This window comes from Tasmannia lanceolata, unplaced genomic scaffold (assembly GCF_043159265.1).
Source record: "Tasmannia lanceolata isolate RefF3 unplaced genomic scaffold, GAP_Taslan_0.1 ptg000015l, whole genome shotgun sequence".
NCBI classification, from domain to species: domain Eukaryota; kingdom Viridiplantae; phylum Streptophyta; class Magnoliopsida; order Canellales; family Winteraceae; genus Tasmannia; species Tasmannia lanceolata.
The window spans coordinates 11,338,274-11,354,384 of NW_027518692.1; the positions used below are offsets into that span (position 1 = coordinate 11,338,274).

At 45.5% G+C, this 16,111-nt stretch overlaps 2 protein-coding genes across 2 annotated transcripts; both read right to left on the minus strand.

Moving 5' to 3' along the window:
* Positions 1-1,711: 1,711 nt before the first annotated feature.
* LOC143891714 (uncharacterized) lies at positions 1,712-5,116 on the minus strand. The gene is made up of 3 exons (XM_077396252.1): positions 4,865-5,116; positions 2,651-3,559; positions 1,712-2,272 (listed from the first exon to the last, which is right to left on the minus strand). The coding sequence occupies exons 1-3, from the start codon at positions 5,114-5,116 to the stop codon at positions 1,712-1,714; spliced, it is 1,722 nt and encodes a 573-aa protein (XP_077252367.1).
* Positions 5,117-8,795: 3,679 nt separating this feature from the next.
* On the minus strand, positions 8,796-13,209 carry LOC143845465 (IQ domain-containing protein IQM2-like). The gene is made up of 10 exons (XM_077353824.1): positions 12,956-13,209; positions 11,395-11,935; positions 10,943-11,057; positions 10,770-10,835; positions 10,573-10,661; positions 10,347-10,434; positions 10,055-10,201; positions 9,875-9,967; positions 9,682-9,783; positions 8,796-9,596 (listed from the first exon to the last, which is right to left on the minus strand). The coding sequence occupies exons 2-10, from the start codon at positions 11,877-11,879 to the stop codon at positions 8,970-8,972; spliced, it is 1,812 nt and encodes a 603-aa protein (XP_077209939.1). The 5' UTR covers positions 11,880-11,935; positions 12,956-13,209; the 3' UTR covers positions 8,796-8,969.
* Between the last annotated feature and the right edge of the window lie 2,902 nt (positions 13,210-16,111).

Here is a 16,111-nt window from a genome sequence, read left to right on the forward strand (position 1 = left end):
TAAGATGAGGAAGGGGGCCTTCGGGACGGTCCGTCAGGGCCAGAAAAGGAAGGCCCCAGAGACGGCGAGTCCGGCTCCGACTCAGGACGCGCCGCCCCCGCCCAAGGTCAAGAGTTCGGTGAAACTGGTGAGTTCATCCGGCCAGGGCGCGGGGTCCTCGAGGACCGTGGCGACATCTGCTGGCACCCTCCCGCCCCCGACGAGGCCCGGTGATAACGTTTTTCGGCCGAACTGGGCCATCCAAAAGACTGATTCCGGCCTTGGAGATAGCCGGGTGGCTGTAGAGATTCAAACTAAATGTATTCTTGACAAAGACAAGCAACAGGTTCTCCACGAGCCGCCAGCTACGGCCGAAGAGGCCGTATTTTCTTCTCTTTATCAGGTAAGATGGCTGACGAGTACGCTTACTCTTTGTTCGCCTTCTGTTTTGTTTGCTTGTGTTAACACTTGCTCCTCTGTATTTTATAGATCGGAGTGTACTTCAACGATCTGCGGGGGAAGAGTAAGAAATTCTCCGATGCTATAACCAAGTCTGAGGAGGAGAATGGGAAGCTGAAAAAGGAGGCGAAGGAGCTGAAGAAGTTCGTTGAAAAATCTGCCGACGAGATCAAGCGGCTGAGAGAAGATTTTGCCGCTCAGCTGGCCGCGCAGAAGGAGGAAGCGACGGAAGCCCTCAACGCTCAGAGGGAGAGAGCCTTATCGAGGCAGGCGACTGCCGTTCAGGAGAAGGAGGACGAACTCCTTCTTCTATCCAGTGAGGCCTACAAGATAGGGTTCTTTGACTGTCTTGGGCAGGTCAAGGATTCCAATCCGGGCGTTGACCTGTCGAGGATGGTTATACCTGATCCACCGACGCTCACTGGCGAGGAGCCGGCCGCAGCTGACGCACTTTTGCCCCCGGGGGCAGATTCAGCGCGGGATGGGGGCGATGAGGCGCCCTGAGTTCTTTTTCTTTCCTTTTTTTTTTTTGGCGACTTCTTGATTCCTTTTTGTAATGGCCCCTTGGAGGCCCAACTCCCTTTTTGTAATGGTCCTCTGAGGCCCCAACATATGAATGGAAAGAACTTTTGTTTGTCTAACTCTTCTATGCTTGTCCGTCTCTAGTTTATACTGCTTTTTTGTATGATGCGTAACTATCGCTCCAGGTAGGAGTCATGGACTTAGGAGTGGACTCCCGATTCTTTGCGGAGACGAACCGTGGCGAACCAAACGTCGAGTACCCTAGTTTTAGTGAACTGGGTTTCGAAGGAGCTTTGGTTTTTTGCATCCGGGCTGGTTCCTGACCAGGAGTGGGCTCCCGGTCTTTACGGAGACGAGCCGTGGCGAACCAAACGTTGAGTACCCTAGTTTTAGTGAACTGGGTTTCGAAGGAGCTTTGGTTTTTGCATCCGGGCTGGTTCCGGACCAGGAGTGGGCTCCCGGTCTTTGCGGAGACGAGCCGTGGCGAACCAAACGTTGAGTACCCTAGTTTTAGTGAACTGGGTTTCGAAGGAGCTTTGGTTTTTGCATCCGGGCTGGTTCCGGACCAGGAGTGAGCTCCCGGTCTTTTTGGAGACGAGCCGTGGCGAACCAAACGTTGAGTACCCTAGTTTTAGTGAACTGGGTTTCGAAATCTGACGGACACGAAGGCATTTGCAAAAAGAAAAGGTTCTTTCATTCACATTCAGGAGATATTTACAAAGTTTTTTTTTTGTGTGTGTCGGCTACTTTGCTACTGATGATATTTGCGAAGGTTCTTCGAGTTCCAGGCATGTGGTAATAGTTGTTCCTCGAGTGTTTCCAGTCTATAACTTCCCGGGCGAATCACCTCTTTTACTCGGTAAGGCCCCTCCCAGGTTGGGGAAAGCTTTCCGGCCTTCTTGGGTTGGGAGATAGCAGCTTTCCTTAAGACAAGATCTCTAACTCGAAACTCTCTAGGGCGTATCTTCGAGTCATGGTAGCGAGATACTTTCTGCTTGTAGGCGGCGACTCTTATTCGGGATTCTTCTCTGGCCTCCTCTAATAAGTCAAGATTCGCGCGGAGCCCGTCACCGTTGAGCCGTTCGTTGAAGTTGGAAATTCTAGCGGACGGGGTGCCTACATCGACAGGTATTACCGCCTCTGTTCCGAAGGACAGGTTGAATGGGGACTCACCCGTTGGTGTGCGCGGGGTGGTGCGATAGGCCCATAGGACGTGATACAGCTCATCTGCCCATCGACCAACTTTTTTGTCCAGTCTTTTCTTGATCCCTTGCAGCAGGATTCGGTTTGTGACTTCTGTCTGCCCGTTGGTCTGTGGGTGTGCTACGGAGGTGAACCTCTGCTCAATTTTCAGGTCGGAGCAAAACTTCCGAAAGTTTCGGCAGTCGAACTGTTTGCCGTTGTCTATTATCAGGGCGCGAGGAATCCCGAATCTGCAGACTACTGATTTCCAGAAGAAGTTCTGCACATTCTGTTCGGTGATCTGGGCTAGAGGTTCAGCCTCCACCCATTTGGTAAAGTAATCAATAGCCACCACTACGAAGGTGCGCCTTCCGGAGGCCGGTGGGAAGGGGCCCAAGATATCCATCCCCCAAATAGCGAAGGGTAGCGGGCTGACAATTGGGGCCATAGATACAGCGGGCTGATGAATGGTGGGGGAGAACTTTTGGCATTTCTCGCATCTCTTTACCAGGGTCAGCGCGTCTTGTCTCAACGTCGGCCAGTACAGACCTCTAAGGAGGACTTTGATCGCCAGGGCTTTGCTCCCCAGGTGCTCCCCGCAAATACCTTCGTGTGTCTCCTGCAGGGCATACGTGGCGTCGCTGGGCCGGAGACACTTTAAGTATGGGAGAGTATAGGATCTTTTGAACAAGTTCTCGCCATCAAGTGAAAAACGGGCTGCTCTTTGGATCACCTTGCGCGCTTCTCTCTTGTCCTCAGGCAGTTTCCCACTACGCAGGTAGTCGACGATCTCATCCATCCAGCAGGGCTCGTGTTCCACCTGCATTATCTCAGCAGCCTTTCTTTCGATACTGGAGGCCTGTAGGAACTCCATGCATATATTCCCGAGAGTCGTGTATCCGGATGCGGCCAGCTTGGACAGTACATCTGCCTTTGTGTTGTCCGTTCTGGGGATTCTGACAACCTCAAAACTTCTGAACTTGGAGGATAGTTGCCGGACCTGGGAGAGGTATTTAATCATTCGCTCGTCGCGGGCTTCGTATATACCTTGGATTTGGTTGGCGACCAACTGGCAGTCACAGTAAGCTTTCAATCTCTGGGCTCCGGTCTGGACTGCAAGATTCATTCCGGCGAGGAGTGCTTCATACTCAGCCTCATTGTTGGAAGCGCGAAAGCCGAACCTCAAGGCGTAGTCTAGTGCGAAACCGTCCGGCCCGGTTAAAACCAGACCGGCTCCGCAACCAGCCTTGTTTGAGGATCCATCCACGTGCACTTCCCAAAGTGCTTCGGCGATTGAAGGATCATGCTCAACTGGTGGCAGGGGGATGGTTCCTGCTCTGGCTCCATCTTCTGCTGGTTCTCCGGCTGTAGTAGCACCTTTCGCTGCTGGGGCTTGGGCGATTTTAGGTTCGGCGATCTGCTAGGGGATGGAGCATTCAGCTACGAAATCTGCCAATACTTGAGCCTTGATCGCGGGCCTGGGCATGTACCGGATGTCAAATTCACTCAATTCCACGGCCCATTTAACCAATCGTCCTGAAGTATCTGGCTTGTGGAGGACTTGTCTAAGCGGCTGGTCAGTTAGGACCTTTATCATGTGAGCTTGGAAATACGGTCTCAACTTCCTGGCCGCCATTACCAGCGTGTAAGCCAATTTCTCGACCCGCTGGTACCTTATTTCGGCGTCGTGCAAGGCTTTGCTAACGTAGTAGACCGATTTTTGTTGGCTGCGCTCTTCACGGACTAGGACCGCAGCCAGAGCCAGGGGGCTTATAGATAGATACAAGATTAGCTCTTCACCGGGCTCCGGTTTTGTCAATAGTGGTGGAGAGGACAAATATTACTTCAGCTCCTCGAAGGAGGTTTGGCATTCCTCTGTCCAGGGCGAGGTTTTGAGGCCTTTGACTGCGTTGAAAAAAGGGAGACACCTCTCTGCAGATTTTGAGACAAAGCGCCCCAGCGCGGCTATCATCCCTGTCAGTCGCTGCACTTCTCTGATGGTTTTCGGCGGAGCGAGCTCCACCACGGCCTTGATTTTTTCTGGATTGGCCTCTATCCCTCTCTGGCTGACCATAAACCCCAGAAACTTTCCCGAGCTGACCCCAAAAGTGCACTTGGTGGGATTGAGTTTCATCTTATTGTCTCTCAGGACTTGAAACGTTTCTTCTAGATCGGAGACATGATCTTGCGAGCTTAGGCTTTTCACCAGCATGTCGTCGACGTATACTTCCATGTTGCGGCCAATCTGATTCCGGAAGAGTTTGTTTACAAGCCTCTGATACGTGGCCCCGGCATTTTTCAGGCCAAAGGGCATGACACGGTAGCAGTAGGTCCCCTGATCCGTTACGAAGGAGGTCTTCGGGATATCTGACTCATACATTCTGATCTGGTTATATCCAGAGAAGGCGTCCATGAAACTGAGCAATTCGTGACCTGCGGTGGCATCGATGAGCTGATCGATTTTTGGGAGCGGGTAGCTGTCCTTGGGACAGGCTTTATTCAAATCCGTGAAGTCGACGCAGGTTTTCCATTTCCCATTGGCCTTTTTCACCAGGACTACGTTTGCCAGCCAGTCTGGGTATTGGATTTCTCGGATGAAGTCCGCTCTTAGGAGTCTCTCCACCTCTTCTCTGATCGCCATCTGCCTTTCGAGGGCGAAGTGTCTCTTATTCTGCTTCACCGGCCTGCAGGTCGGGTCGACACCTAGTCTGTGCGAACTGACCTCCGGATTGATGCCGGGCATGTCCGTGGGGGCCCATGCGAAGACATCCGCATTGTTCTGGAGGAACTGGGTGAGGTTGCGCCGGGCGCCGTCGTCCAGAGAGGAGCCGATCTGGACTACCTTTTCATCATCATTCTCGCATAGGGGGACGGGGACAAGGTCTTCGGCGGGCTGAGTTCCCTGAGCTTCGTCCCTCAGGTCCAGTAGCTCGATTGGCAACGACTCCGTCGCATTTCTGCCTTTAAGCGCCATTGCATAACATTCCCGAGATTGCGGCTGGTCTCCTCGAACTTCTCCCACGCCATTGGGCGTTATGAACTTCATCTTCTGGTGATAAGCAGACGCGACGGCGCGGATCATGTTCTGGCCAGGCCGTCCTAAAATAGCGTTATAGACCGAGGTTGCCCTCACTACTAGGAAGTTGACCATGGCGAAGGCTTGGCAGGGCGGCTCTCCGACGAGGACAGGAAGCTCGATTTGTCCCTCAACCTTGACTACTTCTCCTGAAAAGCCGAAAAGATCTGAGTTCGCGGGCTTTAAGCGGTCGTCACCTATCATCATTCTTTCGAAGGCGTGATAGTACAGAATGTCGGCTGAGCTCCCGTTGTCTACCAGGATTTTCCTCAGCTCCCAGTTTGCGACGAGCATAGTCAGGACTAGGGTGTCGTCATGTGGTAATATCAGGCCGTCAAGGTCCGCGTCCGAGAAGGAGATCTCATTCTCCGTCTTCGCTTTCTTACTGCATGCGTGCACGGCATTGACTCAGCGTGCATATGCTTTCCAAGCAGCGGAGGAGGTGCCTCCAGCCGCCGGGCCGCCCATGATCGTGCTGATGACTCCTCTTGATTGGGAGCCTTGTGCTTTTGGCGGTGGACTGGGCGGCGATGGAGATTTTCTTCGGACTGGGGGCGGTTGAGACCGCCGAGGGCTTCGGCCCTGGGGACCCTTCTCCTTGGGGTCACTCCCGCGGGTGTCACTCCGGACATATTTCTTCAAGTAGCCCCGGCTGATTAATTGCTCGATCTCCTCCTTCAGCTGTCGGCAATCGTCTGTATCGTGTCCGTGGTCCCTGTGGAACCGGCAGTACTTCGATTTGTCTCTCCTGTTTCCTTTGGAGATCATTGGAGTTGGCCATTTTATGAACTCTTCTCCGCTGATGGCTGCCAGGATATGCCTTCGGGAGGTGTTGAGAGGGGTGAAGTTTTCCTCCCTCCTGTGCGGGGATTTGTCCCTTCTGACGACCTTATCGTCCCTGCGCTGCTTAGCATGGGGCCTGTCTTGGTTCCTGTCATCAGAGGTTCTCCTCTGACTCAAATCCAGAGCTGCCAGTGTCTCTTCTACAGATATGTACTCCTCCGCCCCGGACATTAGGTCTGCCAGGGAGTGAGGATTCCGGCGGGCCACTGCTCGGCGGAAATCGTTTGATCTAGCACCCGCGAGAAGCGCGTTCGTAGCGGCCGAGGGGTCCAAATCTGGCACTTGGAGTGCCTCCCTGTTGAAGCGGCTGACGAAGGCTTTGAGAGGTTCATTATCCTCCTGCCGCAAGGTCATCAGGGATGCTGCTGTTTTCCTTGGCCTGCGGCTGCTCATGAAGTGGCGGACCAGGTCTTCCCCGAAGTCATCGAAGTTGTTGATGGAGTTCGATCGGATCCTTGAGTACCAATCCCTAGCTGCACCTGTGAGGGTCGTCGGGAATGCTCTACAGAGGAAACCGTCTGACGCACCGTGGAGGAGCATCAATGTCCGGAACGTCTCCAAGTGGTCGACGGGGTCCGTGGTCCCATCGTACTGCGGGATAGCTGGCATTTTAAACCCCCTTGGCGCAGGGGCGCCCATCACATCGTCGGTGAACTGCGTTCTGCTCGAGAACGCCCTAGACATAGGCCGGCTTTGATCCTTAGCCAGCTCTTCAATTCTATGGCCCATCTCTTCTATCCTTCGCATCACCGGGTCGTCTTTATGTTCTGATGACCTGTTTCTCCCCGCGGATTGGCCTGCTGCGGAGCCGGAGTGGCTCTCCGGACTTCGACGATGGGACCCTGATTTTGCCTGCGGCGCGTGCTCTTCATGAGCTCGGCGCCTTTGCGCAGAGCGAGACCTAGACCTCCGACGGTGGTGCGGCTCTGTCTGCGCATGCCTGGCTATGGGGTGACGGACTTGTCTGGGGGAATGGTGAGTCCGGTCTTCACTACGGCGCGACGACCCTCCCCTGTGGATTTCTGGCCTTTCTAGGACAGGTTGTGGAGCTTCCGGAGGAGGTTGGGGAGGCGCCTGGAGCAGCTGCTGGTACTGACCAACGAGAGCGGTCATCTGTTGAAAGAGAGCTTGGACTTGCTCTGGAGTCGGCATGGGGTTAAGGTTTACGGAGCGAGGCTGGTTCTGTTCAGCCGTGGCGGAGGCTGCAACTACCAGCGAGGCGAGTCGCTCACTTCGAGTCCTGTCAGGTAGCACGGCTCGGGTGGTCCGTGCGGTTGGCACCCGCGCACTCTTGCGTCCTGCCATTTTTGTGAAGTGGTTGGAACAGCCTTTAGTTCAGGAGTCCCACGGATGGCGCCAATCTGTTAGGCCCAAAATCGGTTAACAGATATGGCAGTGACGTAAGAGCCGAGCTGGAGGGATGTAGAGTCCGGATGATCTGTGTCCTGCACAGGAGCAAACGAGGTCAGAATGACCGACCCGGAGTGTACTCCGGACAGGCCCTTCGACACTCAAGTCAGTATGAGCCGGAGTGAAGAGGGTATTTTAAGAGTGGTGGGTGAGAATTCAATACCCGATTTATGAGCTTTGAGCCTTTTTATAAGGAAGGTTTGGGGTAGGTAAGGAGTTAATGCCTCCAACGCAGGTGTCGACCAGCTATAGGTTCAGGTTCACCTACCCCGAGGGAATTACCAAACTACCCCTGCTGGCGAGGGTCCTGCGGTGGGCCCTCCTCTAGCCACGTGTTGGAAGCTAACAGGCTGCTGCGTTGTCGCACCCCATCAGGTTGTAAACAAGAGGGGCATCGTTTTCCTGTACTCTATATCTTTCTGTTTTACTGTATACAACAAGATGGGCATAAGGCTTGGGACAATATCTCAGTTGGAAGGTGTTCTGTGTTGCAACCACAAGATTGTGGGTTTAAGCCCTGATTACCTACCCAAAAAAAAAAAAACATGGGCATTTCTATAATTTTTGTGTCATGGATTGAACATTGACCCTCAAGAAGAATATTTAAAGTTTTTTTATATCTGACATTATGGTCACTCCTTGTCTTTAAGGAGATTATGATATTTTTCTCATTGAGATCTGAGCTACACAGAATCACTGCCTCATTTTCATATATATTTGAAAGCTGCTAACTCCAATATATAGTTGGATTGTAGTATCTCTACTTCAGCATGGTGCGGTGAAAATGGTACCTTGTGTTTGGTGTTTGACCATGGAAGTACTAGGTTTTTTTTTTTTCATTTTTTATGTAATGCTGATTTGTTATAGAAAACCATCTTTTCCCCATGGTCAAAACAAGAGAAAAAAGACTTAGAATTCCTCTGTAGAGGAATTCTTTTTCAAGGCCAAAGTTCAATGACCTGATAGTATGATAAAACAAAGCTAGTTTTTCTTAGACTTGGTCCCCAAGAAAAGATCCAATGAGAGTACAAGACAGAATAAGGCTTTGCCAACAAATCCCAATCAAATGTTGAATGCTAGGTATCACCATCACCATCCTTATCATGGAGACTTATTCTTGATCCAAGCGTACCCATGAAGAAATGTGGAAAACTAAGTACATTGATCTAATCTTATTTCTTAATTAGTACCATTATAAATGTCAATTCTTCCTTTGAATATGTGATATGGTGACATGCTTCACTCGTAAAGGCAATGCGACCCGATCTTTAAGACTTGGCGCTTACACAAACGAACAGCGATTACTTAAGAAATTAATTTCATGTCCATATTCAAAATGAAATGTATTTTATTATTAAAAGGGCCATGAGACCCACCAATACTATACAAATTTAATGCCCATATTCACAACAGGATCTACAAAAACAAATAAGAATGAAATTATCTATCTTCACTATTCACACAAATGAATATATGAATCAAAGGTGAGGTCCTTTATCTAACAATTGCTGCTGCTGCTGCTGTTTCTGCTGATATTGGTTTCTTTTGACAAAGATGACGCAAACCCCCTCGGACTGGGCATTGCCATGCTTCGAGGGGAGAAAGCTCTTGGGTTCCCAACACTTCTTGGAGACAAGTTAACTTGCTCTAAAGTACGGAACTGAATCTCTGTAGGGTAGTCCCTCACACACCCAATCCGAGGTCCAGCTCCAGTTGTCCATTTGAAAGACAACTGCCTCCCCAGCTGATATGAATTCATTCCTTTCTTCGAATTGATCCTACGGAGGATCGATTCGTTTGGTACAACCTCATCCTCATCCTCAAATAAATTCAACTTGTGGGACATGTAAGGTTGTTCATGATTAGATGATTCTTCTACTATTTCATCAGCGCCCGATTGAGATTCACTCTCTGAACACTCAAATAAATTCATCTTTTTTGGTATTGCAATGTTAGTAATCTGTGTCTGTGTGGTATGAAGTTGCTTTAACTCACGTTCTTGTTCCTCATTGGGGTTATCGCTTGACATCTCAGTCAACTCTCCAAGCAAGTCTTGTTCAGACGAGCTCCTTCTAAGACTCCCAAGTTTGTTTGACGAATTGTCCCCTTCATCTGTTGGACTATTCTGAATATTATGGAAAAGGAGGAAATGAATTAGTTGATGTATATTTTGCCCTTGAAATTAAAGGCAGCTAAGTTAATATTATAACCTTGACATCAGTGAGGTCCACTTTGTTTTCCTTGAGAAACGTAACGAAGTCCTTAAAATTTTCTATGGTTGGGCGATAATGTCCGCTGTGTGGCCAGACAGCCTGTTCAAAGATGTGAAATGAGTATTCTGTATTCTTATTCATTACCCATAAAGCTGTGAATATCTATGAAAATTGGCTTAGGAATTTATACCTTTAAGATTCCATTTTCAACTACTAATCTCCCAGCTGCAGATGTTGCTCCACCAGCCAAAAAGCTTGAATGTTGAAACCCGCCTTTCTTTTTCTGCAAGATGTAGAAGATAAACAGATGAAATAAACTTGCAAACCATTCAAACATATTTGTGTGGTTGTGTGGAGAAAAGAAATTCACCTGCCCCACATATAATGCCCTGGATGTACTGAGAACAAAGATCCACTTTGTATCTTCGGATCCTTCGGATGTATCAAGGGGCTTCCTGCCCTGCTTGTGGAGAAACTTTCCATCTTCCACAATAACTTCATAGGCTTCCCTTTCTTTCTGCAATATGAGCCAAAACTTTATAGTAAGTTATATAAGGACCCAAAACCTTAATACATTAAGAGACTTGATCCAAGTCACTTACATTCAACAAATTGTTTCCAATTCTACTACAAGAATATTGGACTTACGAAAGACGACTCACCGGACCAAGATATTTGATACACTGTTGTTGAAGCTTTGCTCGAGGGCATTGGTCGAGATTGAACTCTTTCCCTTCTCCCACATCCAGCCTGAAAAATACAGAATTCATTTCCACGAGTCACAAATTTTAAGATTCAATTGAATGACTAGTGGCACACACCTGCGTACAGATTTTTTTCCTTTTTTTTTTTTTCGAAATGTACTGATGGGGATTGTGTTCAACTTACCAATAGAAGAAAGGTTGCCTGCTCTCGCAGTGTAGCCAACTATCATAATAGAAATGGAGATTATGCCCATAGCGATGGCGAGGATCAATCTAAGTACAGAAGAAAAAAGCCAAAACATTACACTTAGACAATCTACATTAATACAAACTTACAAATATGTACAAAAGCACGTTAAAGTCTTTAAATCCAAGACATACCGCTTCAAGCCAATGTTGTAAAGCAAGTTTCCGAGCCTTGTCATCCTTGGATAAACCTTTCCCAACCTGCAATAGAAGAGCAGAAAAGCTTACACTCTAGGAATAAATTAAGAAATATATGATAAAAGCACATGTCAAATTCTTTCAACGACAGAAAGCACATCAAGAGTTACCTTGGCAGTCCTGGTTATTGCCCTTGACCAGCGAGAATGAGCCGACTCTGGTTTACCGATGTCAAAAAATGACACAGAACTTCTTTTGAGTGCTGCGAAATCTAACAACTTCCACCTACAATAGGGCATTAAAAGTATATCATTTAAAATGTTGAAGAACAAAAGGAGCGGGATAACTATAAACAGGAGATCCAAAGTGTAAAACAACCAATTACTCTAAAAGCTTAAGCCATTGGAGATGGTGTTATTTAATCTTTTATACTTTAACACTCCCCCTCACGTGTGGCCCTCTTTTTTTTGTGGTTGACCATCACATGTGGATTTTTAATATTAAAGAGTTTGAACCTAGGCCAATTGCTCTGATACCATGTAAAACAACAATTACTCCAAAAGCTTAAGCCATTGGAGAGGGCGTTATTTAATTTTTTACAATTTAACACGGAGAAACATACCAGCACTCCTCTGCAAGAACAGCACAATCTGCGAGCTTTCTTCTTGTTCTAAAGCTTTTGTACACTTTCTGCAACTTCACTGCAGCTTCATGTTTTGGGCTGTTCAAGCCCAATGTGGGTGATCCCGGGATGCCCTCGATTAAACTGTTGGATCTCTTAAACCGATTGCTGATTTCTCGGTCATTGAGGCTATCAGATCTCATTGCACATTCTTTGGACAAAGGAGTCTTTGTGGAAATCATGGATTTCAAATGGAGGGGATCCAACTTCCTTCTTTTAAAACTCCCAGATCCTTCTATGACCATCTTTCCAGACCCAGAAGATTCTAGTATGGTGGCTTCACAATCTCGGCCATTAAAACTGACTGATCGATATGTCGTTTTCACATCGTCTCCATTGAAACCAATGGATCTCACAATAAGAGCATCAGATTCCTCATCCATATCATCACAATCAGCTCCAGGATAGGAAACAGATATCCCCATTTTTTCAAACTCTTGAATTTTTTCTCGCAAGCATCTGAGGTCTACACCAAAAAGATCTGTGGAGTTTGGCAGGCAAGAAATGTGAAAAAACTCTCCTAATTTCTGTTAAGATTACAAAAAATAGAAGAATTTTGGCATGTCTTCTTAAAGAATCAAAGATTAAATAACGCCATCTCCAACAGCTTAAGCTTTTGGAGTAATTGGTTGTTTGACATGTCTGGCATTAAGCCTGTATAGGACATAAAAAAAATCATTCAAATCCTAACTTTCAGAACTATCAGATGCAAAAATGAACAGATAATAAATTGAAAGAGGGCTGTGATCCTTAACCAATAAAAACAAAACTTAGAAAATGTAAAACATAAAACAGGAAAAAAAAAAGATCTCAGAAACTAATGCAAATGATGTAGGCAACAAAATGATCCAAGAACAATCCTTAAAAACAACTTATTTCAACTCAACAAAATTATATTTATCAAAACAAAGAGCATATGTTAAACAAGTACACTCGTATAAATTCAGAGAAATTTCACCAAACCCACTTTCATTTTAAGAAAAAATTTGATTTTTTTCAAGAAAAAAGATATGAGAGACTAATATAAATGTTGAAGGCAAGAAAATGATCCTTGGATGATATTAAAACACAAAACCCATTTACATCCAAACAAACAAAACAACAAATCCGAACATCACACACAAAACCTATTTCCATAACAAGACATAAGCTAGATAAATTTGAATGAATACTCATCACATTTTGATTTTTTCTGAATATAAAAAAACGATAGAAATACACAAAACCCACTTCCTTACAACTGCTCAAATTCAAATGAAAGAAGATCTCAGAGACTTGCAGGCAATAAAATGATCTATGGATGATATTGAAACGCAAAACCCATTTCCATAACAGGACATAAGCTCGATAAATTTGAATGAATACACTAAACACATTTTCCTTAGATGAAAAAAAAATCTTAGAAATACACAAAATCCATATCCTTACAAGTGCAAATATTCAATAAAATTCTAAAGACATAACAAAAAAAAACCATTCTATCAATTAAAATAGCACATACCTGATACCTCTATTGGAACACTTCAAAGATGAGAATGTGTGGGGGAGGTTAGAACAAGAGAGGGACACTTCAAAGATGAAAAAAAAAGAGCTTGTTTTCCCTGCCTCCTCTAGCTGGGGATAGCTGTTCGATTCGAGTTTTTCAAAGCGAAAAAACAAACGTTGGGTTTTCGAGCTAATCTTTACCGTCGAATTTATAGGAGAGAGAGAGAGAGAGAGACTCCATCCACGTGCAGACACAAAGTCTTCATCTACGAGTTCTTGAAGAGAGAGAGAGAGAGTGACTCAAAGTCTTCATCTACGCGTTCTTGTGTCTTGACTACTGAAGGAGTTCGTTTCACACAGCAAAAACCCCCCATACGTATGGGAGCTGATTTTTATATTATCATCAGTATGGGGGCTGATTTTTATATTATTTTTTAGGAGCAATGATAGAATGAAGGACGTCCTTGCAAAGACCACCTTCAAGGGCGTCCCTATTGCTTGATTTTATGAAATGTGCATTTATGGTGGGGCCGAAAAAAAGTGAATGACGCCTTGAAAAATAGAAACTGTGTTGACTTTGCATAAATCAACCAATAAGAGCGCCCTTAAAGCTGATTTTTGCTAGATTACCCGTTTTTTTATGGGCAGGGACCCTACTGATTTATTTGAAAAATAAAAAAGATGAAACAATAAAAGGCACAAAACAATGTATGACTTGGAACATGTGAGAGATAGAAAACCAGAGCTTAGCGCATATGGGCGACAATCACTAGGCCTAAGAGATCTAAAAGCGCAATCCTAGTGAATTACATAATCAGCTAATTTGGTAGGGGTATACCGTGCTCTTTGTGAGCGTCTTCGCAAAATTTTCTTCTGAAGTACCTCCCATGATTCATTTGATTTCTCAAGTTTTGGGTTCTTTTCTTCACATCTATCCTCTTACTCGACTGGGATCAGGTGGACTTGATTACATTCATCCGCGGGGAAACTTTCTTTTTTCGATATTCTTTGAGACCATTTGTGTTCGTTGGATCATCTTCCTTGACTTAGGACAAAGCAAGGGCGACCTTCATTCTATCATTCCTCTTTTTTTTTTAGTGCGAGAGCTGATTTTTATATTATTTTAGTATGGGAGCTGATATCTGAACTCCCTTCTATTTGATATTGGCACACACAAGCTTTCTGATTGATACGTTTGAGCGAGATATCCACAGCCAACCAAAAACGCTAAAAATAAAGTGATATGATAAGGGATTTGCTACTTGCTAGGGCCCATCAAGGAAGGAATTTCACAGAACGGCTGTTGCATGAGAGAGCAGCCACCTATGCTCAGATTTTGTCTTATTCATTTAATTCATCTGCTGCTCTCTAATGCAACAGCCACTCCGCAAAATCCCTTCTGCGATGGTCCAATCCCAATTACTACTAAGTATCAACCAGTTAAAGATTCATATATTTATTTTAAGGGAACTGATATCCGCACCATCATAATAATAGCCCTACTCATACTGTCATACCACAAAATCGTTGAGGCTTTTTAATTGTTTCTCAACCTTGACGTGACAAGTTTACCTACCTCGAAAAGGCCCTGCTCATATTTTGTTGGATTTTTTTTTGGATGTTGAGGGAATCTTGAGAATTGTAACAGCTGTGAAAAGCTAATTAAAAAGTATAGAACAAAGTCACTAGTGGAATTATCAAAATAAGGTAGTTGGGATATCAGTCCCCAGATCAATTCAATGAATTGTCGGGGTCATCCTAACCCAACCAAAAAAAAAAAAAAAAAATCAATCAGGTATTGAGACCGGCACTTTATATAATGCGTCAATGGACCCAGACAATCTGATTGATCAAAGGGGTTCGAACCTTAATGGACAGGATTTGGGCATAGCAATTGGATCTGGACTATGTACATTGGATCCATTTCCTAAGGTGCGAAATTATTTTGGATTGTAACCAATTTAAGGACCTAGGTTCGATTTGAAACAGATCATGATCTAGACTCAGAAAGTAGGACCTAAAAACACTGCAAAAAGGATCCAGTCGAGAAGGGATCTAAACAAATAGTGAGCGTGACATAGGTGGATCCGATCAGTAGCAGATCCATTGACAACCCCTAAGTACGATCAAGGAAATGACTAAATATGCCCTGCCCATTTTCGACTTCATATTTGTTGTCCTTGGGCAAAATGGTCATTTCACCCCCATGAACCCCATTTGACACAGAAATATTAGTAGATTATGTTAGTCAAGTTTTGAAATTAAGGTGGTCCGTATTATAATATAATTAATCAATTTCTATAATAATTTAACCTAATTTTCTAGAGAATTATCTGATCAAGCAATCGCTCTATCGCAAGATCATATGTCATCACTGCTTAACGTGGCTTGGCTTGCAAGCTATTTACTAACCCTAATATAAAAATAATAATAAAAAACTTGAGTTTGTAATGAAAGTAAGAAATTATGTTTAATTGGTCAGATGATGTGGAGCACCCCAACTTACTTTGTCAACTCTCGTGTTGTTGAGGAACACTAGAAAGAAAAAAAATTGCAAGGTTGTCATGATAAAACAGTGCATGAAATTTCCATGCAATTTACGGTGTGACTTACTCCATATTCTTCTACGTAAGAAGAAGGTAGAAAAAGCGCTTTTCATCATCTCGTGTGACACTTTTTGTTTTGCATGGCAAGAGTGAAAATTACGTACCAAAAGAAGTCTAACAAGCAAGTGGTGGAGAATATATGCACGCGCACACACACAAGTGTGTATAAATATAATGGGACTTGCTAGGCAATTTGGAATAAACAATTTCGCAGCTCGCTTTTGCAGGTGAGAATAGCCACCTCGTAGCAGATTTTGTCTTGTTCATTGAGAAGGTGAGCCACGAAATGGCTTTTTGAACTTTCCTAGTAATCTCCATAGGACCCACTGACAAGTTTAGGTACATGAATATTATTGATCATCCCTCCTGATCCGATATGCAAAACAACCCCAATCGTCATGCGACACGTGGCGCCACGGTAGACCCCTAAAAGCCCTCATCTCCTAAAGGGTATTCTTGTCATTGCGCCAAACCAAGAGGGAATCATCTGTTTGCCTCACCCAACCATGAGTTGACACCTGTCCCAAAAAGACAAGCAAACTTACACTGAAAGTCCCATAAAGACA